General features: G+C 41.1%; 1 protein-coding gene across 10 annotated transcripts in view; it reads left to right on the top strand.

Moving 5' to 3' along the window:
* The first annotated feature begins 3,046 nt into the window (after positions 1–3,046).
* The window catches only part of LOC133512717 (homeobox protein PKNOX1-like), a 112,381-nt gene continuing 100,798 nt past the window's right edge, over positions 3,047–14,629 (top strand). For 2 of the 10 annotated variants that reach the window (XM_061842632.1, XM_061842633.1), the window contains exon 1: positions 3,049–3,268. In XM_061842632.1, coding sequence (XP_061698616.1) covers positions 3,197–3,268 — 72 coding nt within the window. In that variant the 5' untranslated portion in view covers positions 3,049–3,196. Of the gene's footprint in view, positions 3,269–3,294; positions 3,423–9,001; positions 12,197–12,588; positions 12,647–14,629 lie in introns of those variants that run through there. The other 8 variants (XM_061842634.1, XM_061842638.1, XM_061842635.1 and 5 more) reach the window with 7 other exon arrangements.

Genomic DNA, 14,629 nt, shown 5'->3' on the forward strand with positions numbered 1-14,629 from the left:
TAATTCATGTTGATAAATAATATCCATGTATTCAAATATTGTCAGAAGATACCAGCCATACATAAAATTTTAGCAAGTTTTTGTCTTCAGACTGTCATGTTGTCAATCAGTAGTTATGCGAGCCATTGCAGCATACACAAAGTCAGCTCACCTGTTTTCCACGTTTTGTCATGCGACTGTGTATATCCTGTGGGAGGAAACGTACAGTGCCGTGAAAGTATTTGCCCTTTCCTGATTTTTTGCATGTCTATCACACATAAAGGTTTCAAATAATCAAATCCATCACTTGGAGATAATCCAAGCAAATACAAAAGGCCGTTTTCAAAGAGAATTTATTCAGGCACAAAAAATCCAAACTTTCTTGATCCTCTGAAAATAATTCCCCCCGTGAAATCACAAAGTCACTGTGACTAACCACAAATTTGCCAAATGTGACTACCACCATACTTGTTGAACCAAGAAATCACAAATAGAATCTGTCAGAGCACATGCAGTAGGCTACAAGAGCTGAAGAACAAACAAACAATTCCTGTAGTTGCAGATCAAATGTGCACAATGATCAGGATGAATTTTCCTAATTTCTGGTTTGGTATGAATTGTGCTCGAAGTAATGCCACAGCATTGTCTTAATGTCAACTTTAACTGTGTCTCTCCAGGACATCTATTTCCTTCTTCTGAAGTCATTCAGTTGCTAAGTCTCTGCTTTGATTTGGAACATTGTTCAATTGTAACACCCTTCCTCTTTTCAGCTTCAACTATTGAGCAGGTTAGGTCTCCATGCAAACTATCTTGACGAACTTGTGAATTTGTTTTTCCATTGATACTGCAAATGTGCTCAGAGAAAGACACCTGTCCACCCCATGCAATCAGTAAGACTCAAACGTGTAACATGGCCAAGACCAAAGAGGTGTCCAAAGACACAGACAAAATTGTACAACTGCACACGGCTGGAAAGGGCTACAGAGAAATTGCCAAGCAGCTTGGTGAAAAAAGGTCCAGTGCTGGATCAATCATTAGAAAATGTAAGAAGCTAAACATGATGGTCAATTTCAATCGGAGTGGACCCCCATGCAAGATATCATCTTGTGGGGTCTCAATGATCCTTAGAAAGGTGAGAAATCAGCCCAGGACTCCGCGACAGGACTTGGTCAATGACCTGAAAAGAGCTGGGACCACCGTTTCCAAGTTGACTGTTGGTAATACACTAAGACATCATGATTTGAAATCATGCAAGGCACGGAAGGTTCCCCTGCTTAAACCAGCACATGTCAAGGCCATTTGGATGATACAGAGGAGTCATGGGAGAAAAAATTGTGTAGATGAGACCAAAATTGACCTTTTTGGTCATAATTCCACTAACTGTGTTTGGAGGAAGACAAATGATGAGTTCCATCCCAAGAACACTATCCCTATTGTGAAGCATGGGTGTGGTAGCAGCATCCTGCTTTGGGGGGAGTTTTTCTGCACTTGGGACAGGACAACTGACCTGTATTAAGGAGAGGATGACCGCGGCCATGTATTGTGAGATTTCGGGGAACAACCTCTTTCCCTCAGTCGGAGCACTGTAGATGGGTCATGGCTGGGTCTTTCAACATGACAATGACCCAAAGCACACAGCCAGGAAAACCAAAGAGTGGCTCCGTGAGAAGCATATCAAGGTTCTGGCATGGCCTGGCCAGTCTCCAGATCTAAACCCAATAGAAAATCTTTGAAGGGAGCTGAAACTCTGTATTTCTCAGTGACAGCCCAGAAACCTGTCTGATCTAGAGAAGATCTGTGTGGAGGAGTGGGCCAAAACTCCTCCTGCAGTGTGGGCAAACCTGAAATTTTATTGTAGCTTTAGCAAACCTCTGTAACTCCAAACAAAGGGTACTGTACTGAATATTAACATTGGTTTTGCCAGGTGTTGAAATACGTATTTGCAGATGTATCACACAAATAAAGCGTTAAAAAAAAATCATACCTTGTGATTCCTGGATTATTCTTTTTGGATTCTCTCTCTCACAGTGGACATGCACCTACGATGAAAATTTCAACCCCTCCATGATTTCTAAGTGGGAGAACTTGCAATATAGCAGGGTATAATATATACCCTGAATATTTATTTTCTTCACTGTATTTATTTTTAAACAGCAGCAGTTTCATGTTTGTTTTCCAATTAACTCTATCCAATCTTTTACATGTGGTTGGTTGATTTGTCAACAGACAAGCCAATTGTTTTTTTTTTGTTTGTTTTTAACTTGTTTGAGCATCTTGCTCTGCACTCTTGCAGTCATTATAGGAAAAAAGAGAACCAACAGCACTGAACTATCTCCATTTATAGATGGTGTCTTACCACAGACTGATGAATATAATTACTTTTAGAGCAAGTCTTTCACAATTTCCTGCTTTACTCAATTATTAAATGTTCGTTTGGTTGAGGTCTTTTGATCAAGGCATAATAAACAGCCAATATTTCTTGATTATAGAAAATTATAACCTGGTATGTTTTCTTGTAGTGAGAGCAGCTTTTAGCCACAGCTACAGTCTCAGTCTCATTGATTTGGACTCTAGGTTGCCTCACACCTGACTCTTTGTCATGCTTTGAGAAACTGGAGCCCAGAGGTTCTGTTCATGTTTAAATAAATTTCAATAAGAACTATTTTAAAAACGAGTTGTTTGTGTAGTATTAGTTTCAGTAGTCTCTGATTAATTCTTGTGATTTAAATGAAGATAAGACCAGGTGACCAATTTATGCAGAAGTGTAAGAAATTTGAAGTTTGAATTTGAATCACATACTTATTTTCACAGTACCAGATATGACATTACCCAGGATAAGATAAAATTATACACAAGTTTCTTTTTGTCTTGTGCATGAAACAACCCACTAAGTGGCACCACTCTGTTAAAACCTAACAAACCTCTTCATAAATAAGGTTTATGTTAAGTTTAAATGAATGCTGTTTTGTCAGTACGTTTCCAGATGCTCCAATTATCGGTTAACAGCTTGGGGGTCGAAATCTGTCCATGTGTACATTAGTGTCAACGTGAATACGTAAAAGTAAGCACATGTAAGCGTTAAAAAACAATGACTGACCACCAGTCGTTGGGCAAATAAATCCAACAGTGCAGAGGCAGTTGGGAGTGCTGCTGAACGTCATTGACCGCCCACCTTATAAATATTAATGTTGCAAACGTCCCTGCGTGCAAATACGCGATGACGCACGGCGACAACTGCGGGTCCCGATTGCTGCAGCCGCATGTCAGTGTGACGAAGATTGGCATTCAGGTAAGCTGTCACTCAAAATCCCGATTTTCAGTCCCTATCAATCAAACAATCTGTGCCACACGCAAATATGGCCCAGGTCGAGAAACGCGAAAGCTGCAGGGACAGCAGATGCTTTCTGAGTGAGGACAGCATTGTGTGGGGAAAAGTACGTTCTGTAAGTGAGGGAAGGAGGGTGGAATATAAAATGTTTCCGTTTGGATGAAGGTTGTGGAAAATCACGCAGCGAATGCTCAAAATGAGGCCCGACAGCTATAATGCTAACGTGAAGGGGAGGGATAAGAGGGCAGCTGTCCTCCTTGAATGACTGTTTTTGAACGGTTTAGAAACCACATAGCATACAGTTAAACCGCACCGTGCCCCATTTTAACGTGCAGTTGGATACAATTCACAAGAGTTTGTAATCGAGTAAATAAACAGAAATCCTGAGCCATTTTCACCGCCCAGTCATTTGGACGTAGGGTTAACAATACACTTCTACTGTTTTCCCTCAGCAGAGACGTTAACTCGCAACTAATATTGGTAGTGCTTATGTCGAAGGGGAAAAACATGGCGGTTTGCATTTCGTCGTATCGTGAGACGAGCCACTTAATACAACTATATTGCGAATATTCGCGAGCATGTGGCTAATTCCGTTACGCTTTTATCCAAATGTATTGCTGAATGTGTTTCCGGCGAGCATCGTGTCAAGCGAAATAGCCGTATTGCCAATTGTGTTACAGGCTAGCAAATCTGTAAAGCGAACGAGTGAGGTTCCGTTTAATTAATTCGCTGCCGAACCTTCTATTGCAGCAGTAATCATTTTTTTAAACTCGAGGCCCGGTCGTACGTAATCACCCTTAACCACTAAAAACAAAACAATATTATCCGTAGTCCTGGCACAGTCCAAAATGCTAGCATTGTGAGTGTGCTACAGGTAGGTCCAGGGTAACACGAACACGTTTAAGAGCAACAGTGAAGCATTGAAATACCTCTTCTACGTAATGTTTCATTCTCATACTTTTCCATTGCCATGCCAAATATTTTAAAATCACTTCAATCCATTATTTGATTTGACCTTGTCATTCATCTATGGCTGGACTTAGACACATTTCTGCCTTAAATCAGTTCGTCATAATTACCAGTTCACAAGATTGTGATAGTGATTTGTGTTTCCTTTAAAAAAAAACAACGACAAAATATTACCACTATCCCCAAACCTAATTAAATATTTTGGTGAGGTGTGTAGTAGCCTTTTCACAATCAAAATTTTTGGGGCCTATCACAAAGTGTGTGTGTGTGTGTGGGGGGGGGGGGGCAACCAATCAGTAATACGATCATAAGATGGAACAATGTGTATGTTTAAATGACTTCAGTTCATTTACTATGTATGTTTACTTGTGTACTTATTCTGAGTATCTTTAAAAGCATTTTCTTCAGGTCATGCATTCTAATCAGTCAGGTACAACCTACATCCCATGACAAATAATGGGTGCTCACATCTTCTTCTTTTCCTTTCGGCTTGTCCTGTTCGGGGTTGCCACAGCGTGTCATCTTTTTCCATCTAAGCCTCTCGTACATCTTCTCTAACACCCACCCTCATGTCCTCCCTCACAACATCCATCAACATTTTCTTTGGTCTTCCTCTCGCTCTTTTGCCTGGCAACTCTATCCTCACCACTTCTTCTTTTCGTTTCGGCTTGTCCCATTAGGGGTCGCCACAGCGTGTCATCTTTTGCCATCTTAGCCTATCTTCTGCATCTTCCTCTCTAACCCCAACTGCCCTCATGTCTTCCCTCACCACATCCATAAACCTCTTTGGTCTTCCTCTCGCTCTTTTGCCTGGCAGCTCCATCCTCAGCACCCTTCCACCAATGTACTCACTCTCTCGCCTCTGAACATGTCCAAACCATCGAAGTCTGCTCTCTCGAATCTTGTCTCCAAAACATCCAACTTTGGCTGTCTCTCTAATGAGCTCATTTCTAATCCTATCCAACCTGCTCATTCCGAGCGAGAACCTCAACATCTTCATTTCTGCTACCTCCAGTTCTGCTTCCTGTTGTTTCTTCAGTGCCACCGTTTCTAATCCATACATCAACTCTATCCTCAGCACCCTTCTACCAATATGGGTTGTTTTCACTGACGTCACATATTTTGCTGAACCACTGCACGCCGCCATTTAACCTCTCTACCTAACGCATACCCAGTGTGGAAGTCTAGGGAATACTCTCGGTTACTTTTTGTGTTTCACGGGCATCTCGGGACTCAAGTACACAAGACAGAACTTGCTTAACCATCAGAGAGCCGTCTTCTGACTTTTCAACAACTCTCGCCAATTGGCTGAAGCTTTTTCGAGTGTTTCTAGTCGGCGTGCTCTTCAAAGCGTTGCAATCCGGTTCACAAGTCCAGCTGCGTTAGCGGGTACATCGTCTAATGCTTCAGATGAAAGACTTTGGACGATCTGCGGCTCTGTGCTTCACGGAGTCTTGGCTTTATGGATGATTGCCTGACGCTGCTATCCTGCTGCCCGGTCTCAACCTTCATTGTGCTGATGTGTCGCTGAGCTAAGCTAACAAGCTTAATTGATACTCTTTTCAGAAGGCCACCATTACAGTTAAGATCGTTTTTTGTTAGCTACTTGAAAGATTCAAGAATTTTGTGAAATACTGGATTTGTTTATTTTGTCTTTCTGCCATTGTCATCAAATTTTAAAGAAATAAACATTTTGCTTTGCTTGTGAACTAATATTCAGGTTTCACATTTTGGAAAAAAAATGGAGTTTGCCTCTGTATTAAAAAAATAATATTCCACCGCCTTTCGTTTCCCATCTTAGCATACAGGTAAGTGTTCTTCCTTCGTGATTTCTGTGACAGAGTAAAAGATCAAGGTAACAATACTGTGCCTTTGTTACGCAGTCCTGTGTCCCATGATGTGTGTATGCCAAATAGCCTAATAGTCAGTCTGGGTTTGATATGCTGTCGGTCACGTCTGCAATAAATGCGGTGAGAAACATAATGTCGTCCACCTTGCCTAAGTATGAGAAACGGGAGGTCAGGGAACGAAAATAGCTGTCGTTCGAGGCTGCCCAACGGGTGACGTCACGTGAAAACAACCCATACTCACTCACTCGCCTCTGAACATGTCCAAACAGTCGAAATCTGCTCCCTCTAACCTTGTCTCCAAAACATCCAACTTTGGCTGTCCCTGTAATGAGCTCATTTCTAATCCTATCCAACCTGCTCACTCCAAGCGAAAACCTCAGCCTCTTATTTTCCGCTACCTACAGTTTCGCTTTTTATTGTTTCTTCAGTGCCGCCGTCTCTAATTCGTACATCATGGCCAGCCTCACCACTGTTTGATAAACTTTGCCCTTCATCCAAGTGGAGATTCTTCTGTCACACAGAACACCAGAGACCTTCCAACTGTTCCACCCCAGTTGGACCTGTTTCTTCTCTTCCTTACCACACTCTCCATTGCTCTGTATTGATGACCCAAGTACTTGAAGTCCTCCACCCGCAATCTCTTCTCCCTGGAGCTTCACTCTTCCTCCTTCGCCCCTCAAATTCATGCACATATATTGTTTTATTTCGGCTAATCTTTATTCCTCTCATTTCCTGTGCATGCCTCACTCTTTCCAATTGTTCCTCCGCCTGGTCCCTGCTTTCACTGCAGATCACAATATCCTCTGCAAACATCATAGTCCGAGGGGCTTGAAGTCTAACCCCATCAGTAAGCCTATCGATTACTAATGCAAACAGGAAGGGGGTCAGCGCGGATCCTTGATGCAGTCCCACCTCCACCTTAAATTCTTCTGACACACCTACGGCAGATCTCACCACTGTTCTGCTGCCCTCATATATGTCCTGGACAATTCTAACATATTTCTCCACCACGCCAGACTTGGATGTGCACTACCACAGTTCCTGTCTTAGTACTTTGCCATAGGCTTTCTCTAGGTCTACAAAGACACAATGTAGCTCCTTCTGACCTTCTCTGTTGCTATTCCTCTTTTTTTTTTTTGTCTTCGACCTACATTATCTGAATTTCTACCTATGCCTCGCAAATTAACAATGCTGGGTCTAGTTAGCCTAGGCCATGACCCATTATGGAATTCGTTTAATGAACGCTCATATATGTTTGGCACAGTTTTACGCCGGTTGCCCTTCCTGCTGCAACCCTCTGCATTTATCAGGGCTTGGGACCGACCTACAGGTTTGCACAGAAATTCTGCCCCCTTTCAGGCTGCAGATAGTCAAAACAAACAATCAAATAAACAAAATCAGCACATAAGATACACAATTTACATACTAGATAATCTATTTTAAAGTTACGGTCAGATAAAAGACAATCAAATGAACACTCAGCACACAAGGTACACAAATCATCTATATGTCTGTATGCGATTTAAAGGATATGTGGATGGAAGGGATTCAAACCATAATGGCCCTCACTCTGGTAGTTGAAGGTTTGAGTCCACGTTCGATGTTTGGTCCTCGTTGTATGTGCAACGAAGATAATGTTAGTGCGCTAGGCTAATTTCGGCCAAGCAGCTTCAATGCGAACGATACGGCTCCAATTTGGGTATTAAGATAAGATGTTAAATTTCTTATAAGTCCTCACGGCCCTCGTTGTATAAGTTGTGTAGGTCGTACAAGTTATGAAGTTTCTCACGTTCGATGTTTCTTCCACAACACGGTTTGATCACAAACGCGTCTCGTTAACCAGCTAAGCTCAGGTAGTCTAGGCCTATAAGTGAGTGTAAAGTGTCATCCCTATAAACATTCTAAAATAGATATTGTAATGAAAAATACATATAACAGTATTCACTTCGATGTCTATACAAAAAAAAAGTGAGCGGCGAGCATGTCATACATGCACAAAGTTGCGCAATTGAGTGTCCCTCGACCTCCAAGTGGTCGCCATATTAGTCGCGTCCTCTGTCCTTCACGTGATCGTCACTTCCGCCGTTGAAAACGCGCAGTGCCTGCTACTATAGAAGCCGAACAACAGAGATATTCAGATTTTTCCGACGCCCCTTCTGACACGAAGCTCTTTTCAAAAGGACAACACCACACAACCGACTGAAGTTACCGGGGCAATATTACACTATTGTTTCGAGCCCTCAGGGCAATATTACACTCTTGTTTCGAGCCATATTCAGATGATATCCGATCACGGCCAAACCGCATCCCGTCCGATCCACTTGCGGCGGAGATGAGCCATTGTGGCTCATCGCAGCTGGCCGGTGTGGCTTATGACAGAGCCAAGCGATGCTGCTTTAGAGGAGTGCTCACAGTCGAGCCGGGGCACTTTATGCGCACACGTGACTGAGTAAGGCATTCTTGGCTGGGTTCTTCAGAGCCCCCCTCGTCGCAAAGCCCGACACGCAGCCTTTGCAGAAGCTGTGACCGCCGAACGCAGCGCCTCAGCCGGTGTAGCTGAGTTTTGGCGGCGCCGTGATATATAAGGAGGAGGTGGAGCCGAGCTATGCCGCTTTTAGGTTTATGTTCAAAGTCGCCGCAGTACGCGACCACTTAGACATATTTCATACATGGATCTTTTGTTACGTTATGAGAGAGACCGATTACCTGGTCCGCCCCAAACTATTTTTTTTAGTAGCTGTATGCGCACATCAACACATTTCATACGCGGATCTTTTGCTACGTCATGAGAGAGACCGATTACGTAGTCTTCCCCAAACTATTTTTTTTTTTTTTTTTTTTTTTTTTTTTTAGTAGCTGTATACACACCTACCTAGCTCTCGTCCTCTGCACCCGTGCAATCCATTTTTCACAACGAACAGGGTCTCTTGCAAACTTACGAAGGGTAATTCCATTCTCCCAAGTGTTCAAGCAATGTCCAGCAATGCAATGAGCCGGCATTTTGGCTAACACGAAGGAACAACGAGCTACCATCCCGGAGGTAAAACTAATGGAAACAAATGAGTCCACGAGGGGGCGCCGCTGTCCTTTACGTCACTTCCTGTTTCTTCTCGAAAATAAATCCCTGAGAGTATTTTCATGGCGGGAGTTACAAAAAGCTGTATACGTCAATATCATGTTTTATGGTGGGGGAAAAAAAACACATGGGACCATATCGGCTCTGGGTTTTTCATTAATATACCAAAAAATCATCCGTTTGATGACACTTGACCTTTAAGTTGACGTTTCCACTCACCCAACGTCCTAATAAGTACTCATGGTCCTCGTTGTCTACGATACGTAGATTTTGCAGGTCATGTAAGTACTAGCGTTTGATGTTTACCTCAGCAAATATTTGATTTCTATACGCGACTTGATGGTAATGGGCTAGGCTAGGCCGCGCAGCTTGAACGCGAATGAATACGGCTCCAATTTGGGGACTAAGATTACACAGATGATGATTTTTGTCCACTGAAGTCATCACCAGGGGCAGCCCACGTCGAGTATTCACCACATTCGGTCCAAATTCATCAGGATTTATTTATTGTACGGTCGTGCAGGTCAGAGCCTCCTCGATTTGTTGTCACCAGTTCGGGGACCGGAAGCCAACACGGGTGCTAACATACTGCAATTAAATGCATGAAAACACACTAAAACGTTACAGCATAATTCTTCAGAACACTGGCATAATTATGTACAACTGTTAGTCCTAGCACTAGCTTGCTTGGCATAATGCTTTGTGGCCTGCTTGCAAGTCATATCGTATTAAGTTCTCGTTTGGTTTAGTCAGTCATAAACTGATAAATAATAAAGGCTTCATTATCCTGAATCTATGTATGAAGTTTTTGGTCTTGTTTTAAAATTATGCAAACGCCGTGTATTTAGTAAATAGGTACGCGACCACCCGGCTGTTCATTGTACAGCGCGATAGAGCTGCCTGTGCTTGTATGCGAAACTATCTGCAGTACGTACAATCTGTTTACCTGTAGTGGTGTCAGAGGTTAGTCACACGCGTTTTTCAGACACAGGAAACTAGGTCAAAGTTTGCGGACTTTAAAACTTTTTTTTTTTTAAACATCAAAAGTTATGCATTTTATAGTGCAGTGGAATGTATATTTTCGTCTAGATAAGATAATTTTCATTAGGAATTAGACATTCCATACACTTTAGCGGAATTTGAATTTTTTGTAAGTAGAAACACATTTTACATGTAAATAGCCCAGTGTGTTTCAAGCACCCCCCACCACCAAAATTAAGCATTCAAGGTGTACATAATGTAAAGAATAAAAAATTATGTTCATTTACTTTTGTAGTTGAACAACAATGCGTAGAGAAGGGTGAGTGACGAAGTATTGTAGGGGACCGAGGAGTACGAGGCTGACAACGTAAAATTCACCATGAGGAAAAACAAAAACGTAAATCCTATCCAGCATCTTTCAGAGACTGACCTTTTGACCTTCATTTCAAAACAAATTATTGGAAATTGAAGCCTTCTAAATTGAACTGGAAAATTATTATAAAATGATGTTCAGGTTAGAAATGCTATCTCTCCTTTAACTCATTGAATCCTACCCATTTTTCAAACGAGAACCCACCTCAGTACCAGGCATTTTAGGACCATTTTTGATCTTTCGAGGCTCACAGAATATTTCTAGGACTATATAAACTTCCTTATTTAAAATATTTTTTCTACCTTTTTCTGTTCTTTAGTAATTAGCGATAGAATAGCTGAAGCATATGGCTCCAAAATATTGAAGACATGAAACTGCGTCTTTGGGATTATGTGATCAAGTTTTAAAAGGTGTAAAATGTTAGTGTTGCTCTCTCTCTCTCTCCCAACCCCCCACCCCCCCAATCCATTTTCTTGGCCACTTATTCACACAAAGGTCACCACATTGCTGGAGTCTAACTCAGGTATCAACGGGCAGGAGGCGGGGTACACCCCAAACTGGTTACTAGCCAATCTCAGGGAACATAGAGACAGACAACAGCTGCACTCACAATCACACTTTGGGGCAATTTAAAGTGTCCAATTATTGCATGTTTTTTGGGATGTGTGAGGAAACTAGAGTTTCCAGAGAAAACCCACGCAGACACAGGGAGAACATGTAAACACCAACAAAACTGAGACAATTGTTTTTGGCAATAAAGAAAAGAGAAATGTTAGTAAAAACCTGGACTGGCTATCTTTAAATACCAAAGACCAAGTCCGAAAACTTGGTGTTCTGATAGATTCCAACCAGCTTTTCAACAGCAGGCATGTGGTGTTTTCTGTTTATAGGCGGAATTTTTTTTAAATTTGATTTATATTCTGACCGTAACGTTAATTTTCCGATCCACCTTTTGCAAGCGAGGTGGAAAATTTGATACGCGTCTGTTGATTGGTCGAATATGTTCCTCCTGACCAATGAAAACCCTTGTTACATACGAGGCAGTTTATGGGGCCATTTGCAAGTGAACATGATGGCAGTGCTCGAGAGGAAAGACTCCTCTTGAGTGAAAGAAATTGATAGATATGTAAAAAATAAGTTCACATGGGATTGTATCGAATGAGAAATCACCGATACAGTTGGAAAGAAGGAAGTGACCACTCCTTTAAGAGATGTTTCAGGGCATTGGAATTTCACGTGAAACGACAAAAACATGTCAAACAACTGCAAGTGAACATGATGGCAGTGGTCGAGAGGAAAGACGCCTCTCGAGTGAAAGAAATTGATAGAGATGTAAAAAAATAAGTTCACATGGGATTGTATCGAACGAGAAATCACCGATACAGTTGGAAAGAAGGAAGTTACCACTCCTTTAAGCGAGGTTTCAAGGCATTGGAATTTCACGTGAAATGACAAAAACATGTCAAACAACTGGAACCAAGGAAAATGAGCTTTTCCATAGCTGGTATATTCGGATGTCAACCCAAGGTCAACAAACCTTATGGACTTCATCCCTTGTTTACGTCCACTACTACCGGTATTGAGAGGCAAGATCCACCAAAACAACCAACCCCAGTTGCAGATTGATAGTCAATAACAAGGTGAGATTTCAGAAGCAATCACTTGTGAAAATGTCTATTATTTACTGATCATGAAACAAGACGTTAATAATGGTCAAATTCATGTGTTTCATTAATTTACAAAAACAAAAAAAATGTTTTTGAATGGATACGATATATACGCTATGAAAGCACGCTTGCATGCCATGATGCAAATCTAAATTCAATTTAGTTTCACTTCAAGTAATTTACTTAGTTGAATTTGTAGTTTTTTTGGAGTAAAGGTATACACCTGAATAATATAATCATATTGTGTACATTTTGAAAACTAAGATTTATTTATAGATGTACTAGATATATTTCATTCATAATACAATTTATAAAACTTAAACATTAACTTAAAATTGGTGATCATCCTTTGATCACGCTCGCAGCCCCCAGATCATGTCATTCAGAATCCTGCAGCTGTCGTTCTGACCAGAGCAAAGTCAGGTGAGTACAGTAATCCCTCATTTTTCACTGTTAGTTGGGACCACAACTACGCGCGAAAAGTGAAGAATTGTGAAGTACCGGGGGATGAATGTTTGTGCTTACCAGAACTCTTAAAATATGTAAACATGATTTGTACTTTGCATATTTGAGACAAAAAGAAGTATTTAGTTAAATCTTTAATTATAAAACCTTATAATATATACAGTAATAAAAATTTACAATACAAATTTTAAAACACTATTATATTACCGTATAGTTACCATTCATCACTCAGAAACTTCTGCTGGAGCTGCTTCGTAGGTACCAGAATCTTTAATCAACATTACAGCATTTATACTTTGCATACTTGAAACAAAAATCATAACCGTACAAGTGTCTAGATAATAACAATAAAACTTTTTTTTGGCAGTACAGAATCACAAAGCAAATGCGTTAAGTCTTCTTGCGTAGAGAACCGAATGTCCCTGACGCACTGATGTGACGTCATTAACGTTTTGTGTTGGGGTGGCCCCTCAGACGAGAGGAACTTTTGCTCAAGAGAACGCGGGCTGTCTCTCTGAATCTTCAGCCCGTTCTGGCCACACCTTCACGAATTTTATTTTATTTTATTTATTTTTTTTAATTTCCTTAGAGCGGTCCGTAACGTAACAAATGCAGCAAACGCGAGTCAATGTAAGCATATTAAGTACACCAAAAGAGTGTTGAAAGCAAAATGAGATAAAAAAGAGATAACTATGTACAATTAATCCATTTAATCCAGCACCCTGTGCAAGGACATAACTATATAATTGTTAAATTATTATTATAGTAATAATTGTATGCATTTGAAATTTTCCAAACCAACCTTTGCTTACTTAAAACTGTCATCTTCGAGGGGATGAATCCCTCATTGCAGCTTGAGGTTCATCATCACACATTTCCTTATTAAAAGTTATTAAAGCGGGTTTACAGATGTTTACCACATTATTCTTTATGTAACACGCTGCTGATTCATTCACACCAAAATGGTGCCACAAAAGCGTAACTTCTGCCATTCTTGATCAAATCCAAAAGTTTTCCTTTTTTGCCAATCCATCAGCTTCTTCTTCTTCACTCTCACCAGGCTGTTTATCTGCAATCCGCTTTCCATAAAGCAAACGCAGCTCACATTTCGAACAATCCTCTCATTTCACATCATCCATTTTCCACTTGGGTGCTTCATGGGCAGCTTTAACATCAAGCACAGCACTTTGGAGGCATTGTGAAATAGAGAGGTTATCCACACACAGTCTCACAGCATGTAAAAGCGTAGAAAATGGTGCATAGGAAGGAGGAGTGATGGGGAGAGAGAGAGAGAGAGAGAAGCTGGGTGGGGCTTTGATGTTGCGCAGCCAATGAGCTCCAAAAAGCCGATTTGGCTTTTGTTTTTTTCTTGCTTCATTGGTCCACATTTTGAGCTGGGGAAGTGTCTTTGTATCAATACGCCTCATATAATATAATACGTACTGTAAGCTGATCTAGCATTTTTTTTCGGGGGGGGGTGTGTGTGATAAGAAACCACGATGCACAGAAGTCGCAATCGGCGAAGCGTGAAGTCGAGCGGAATTACTGCAAAGCCAATTCTGAAGTCTTTAAACTGGTTTCCAGTCAGCTTTAGACTCAATTTTAAAGTTCTGCTACTGGTCTTTAAATCACTAAATTGTTTAGGTCCCGAGTACATGAAAGAAATGCTTACAGAATACTAAAGCTCTGAGTTCGACAGACTCTGGTCAAATAGTGGTGCGCAAAGTCCAAGCCAAACAATGTGATGCAACATTTAGCTATTATGATGCACACAAATGGAATAAGTTGCCAAAAGAGGTGACGTCCGCCCCAAGTGTGCATGTTTTTCAATCTAGGCAGAAAACCTTTTTTCTTATGCTTTTTGGAGTATTTCTACCTTTTAATATTTATTATTAATGTACCCTGTTGTTAATTGTACTACAGGTTAGGTTAGAGTGGAAT

Source organism: Syngnathoides biaculeatus, chromosome 14 (genome assembly GCF_019802595.1).
Source record: "Syngnathoides biaculeatus isolate LvHL_M chromosome 14, ASM1980259v1, whole genome shotgun sequence".
Lineage (NCBI taxonomy): Eukaryota > Metazoa > Chordata > Actinopteri > Syngnathiformes > Syngnathidae > Syngnathoides > Syngnathoides biaculeatus.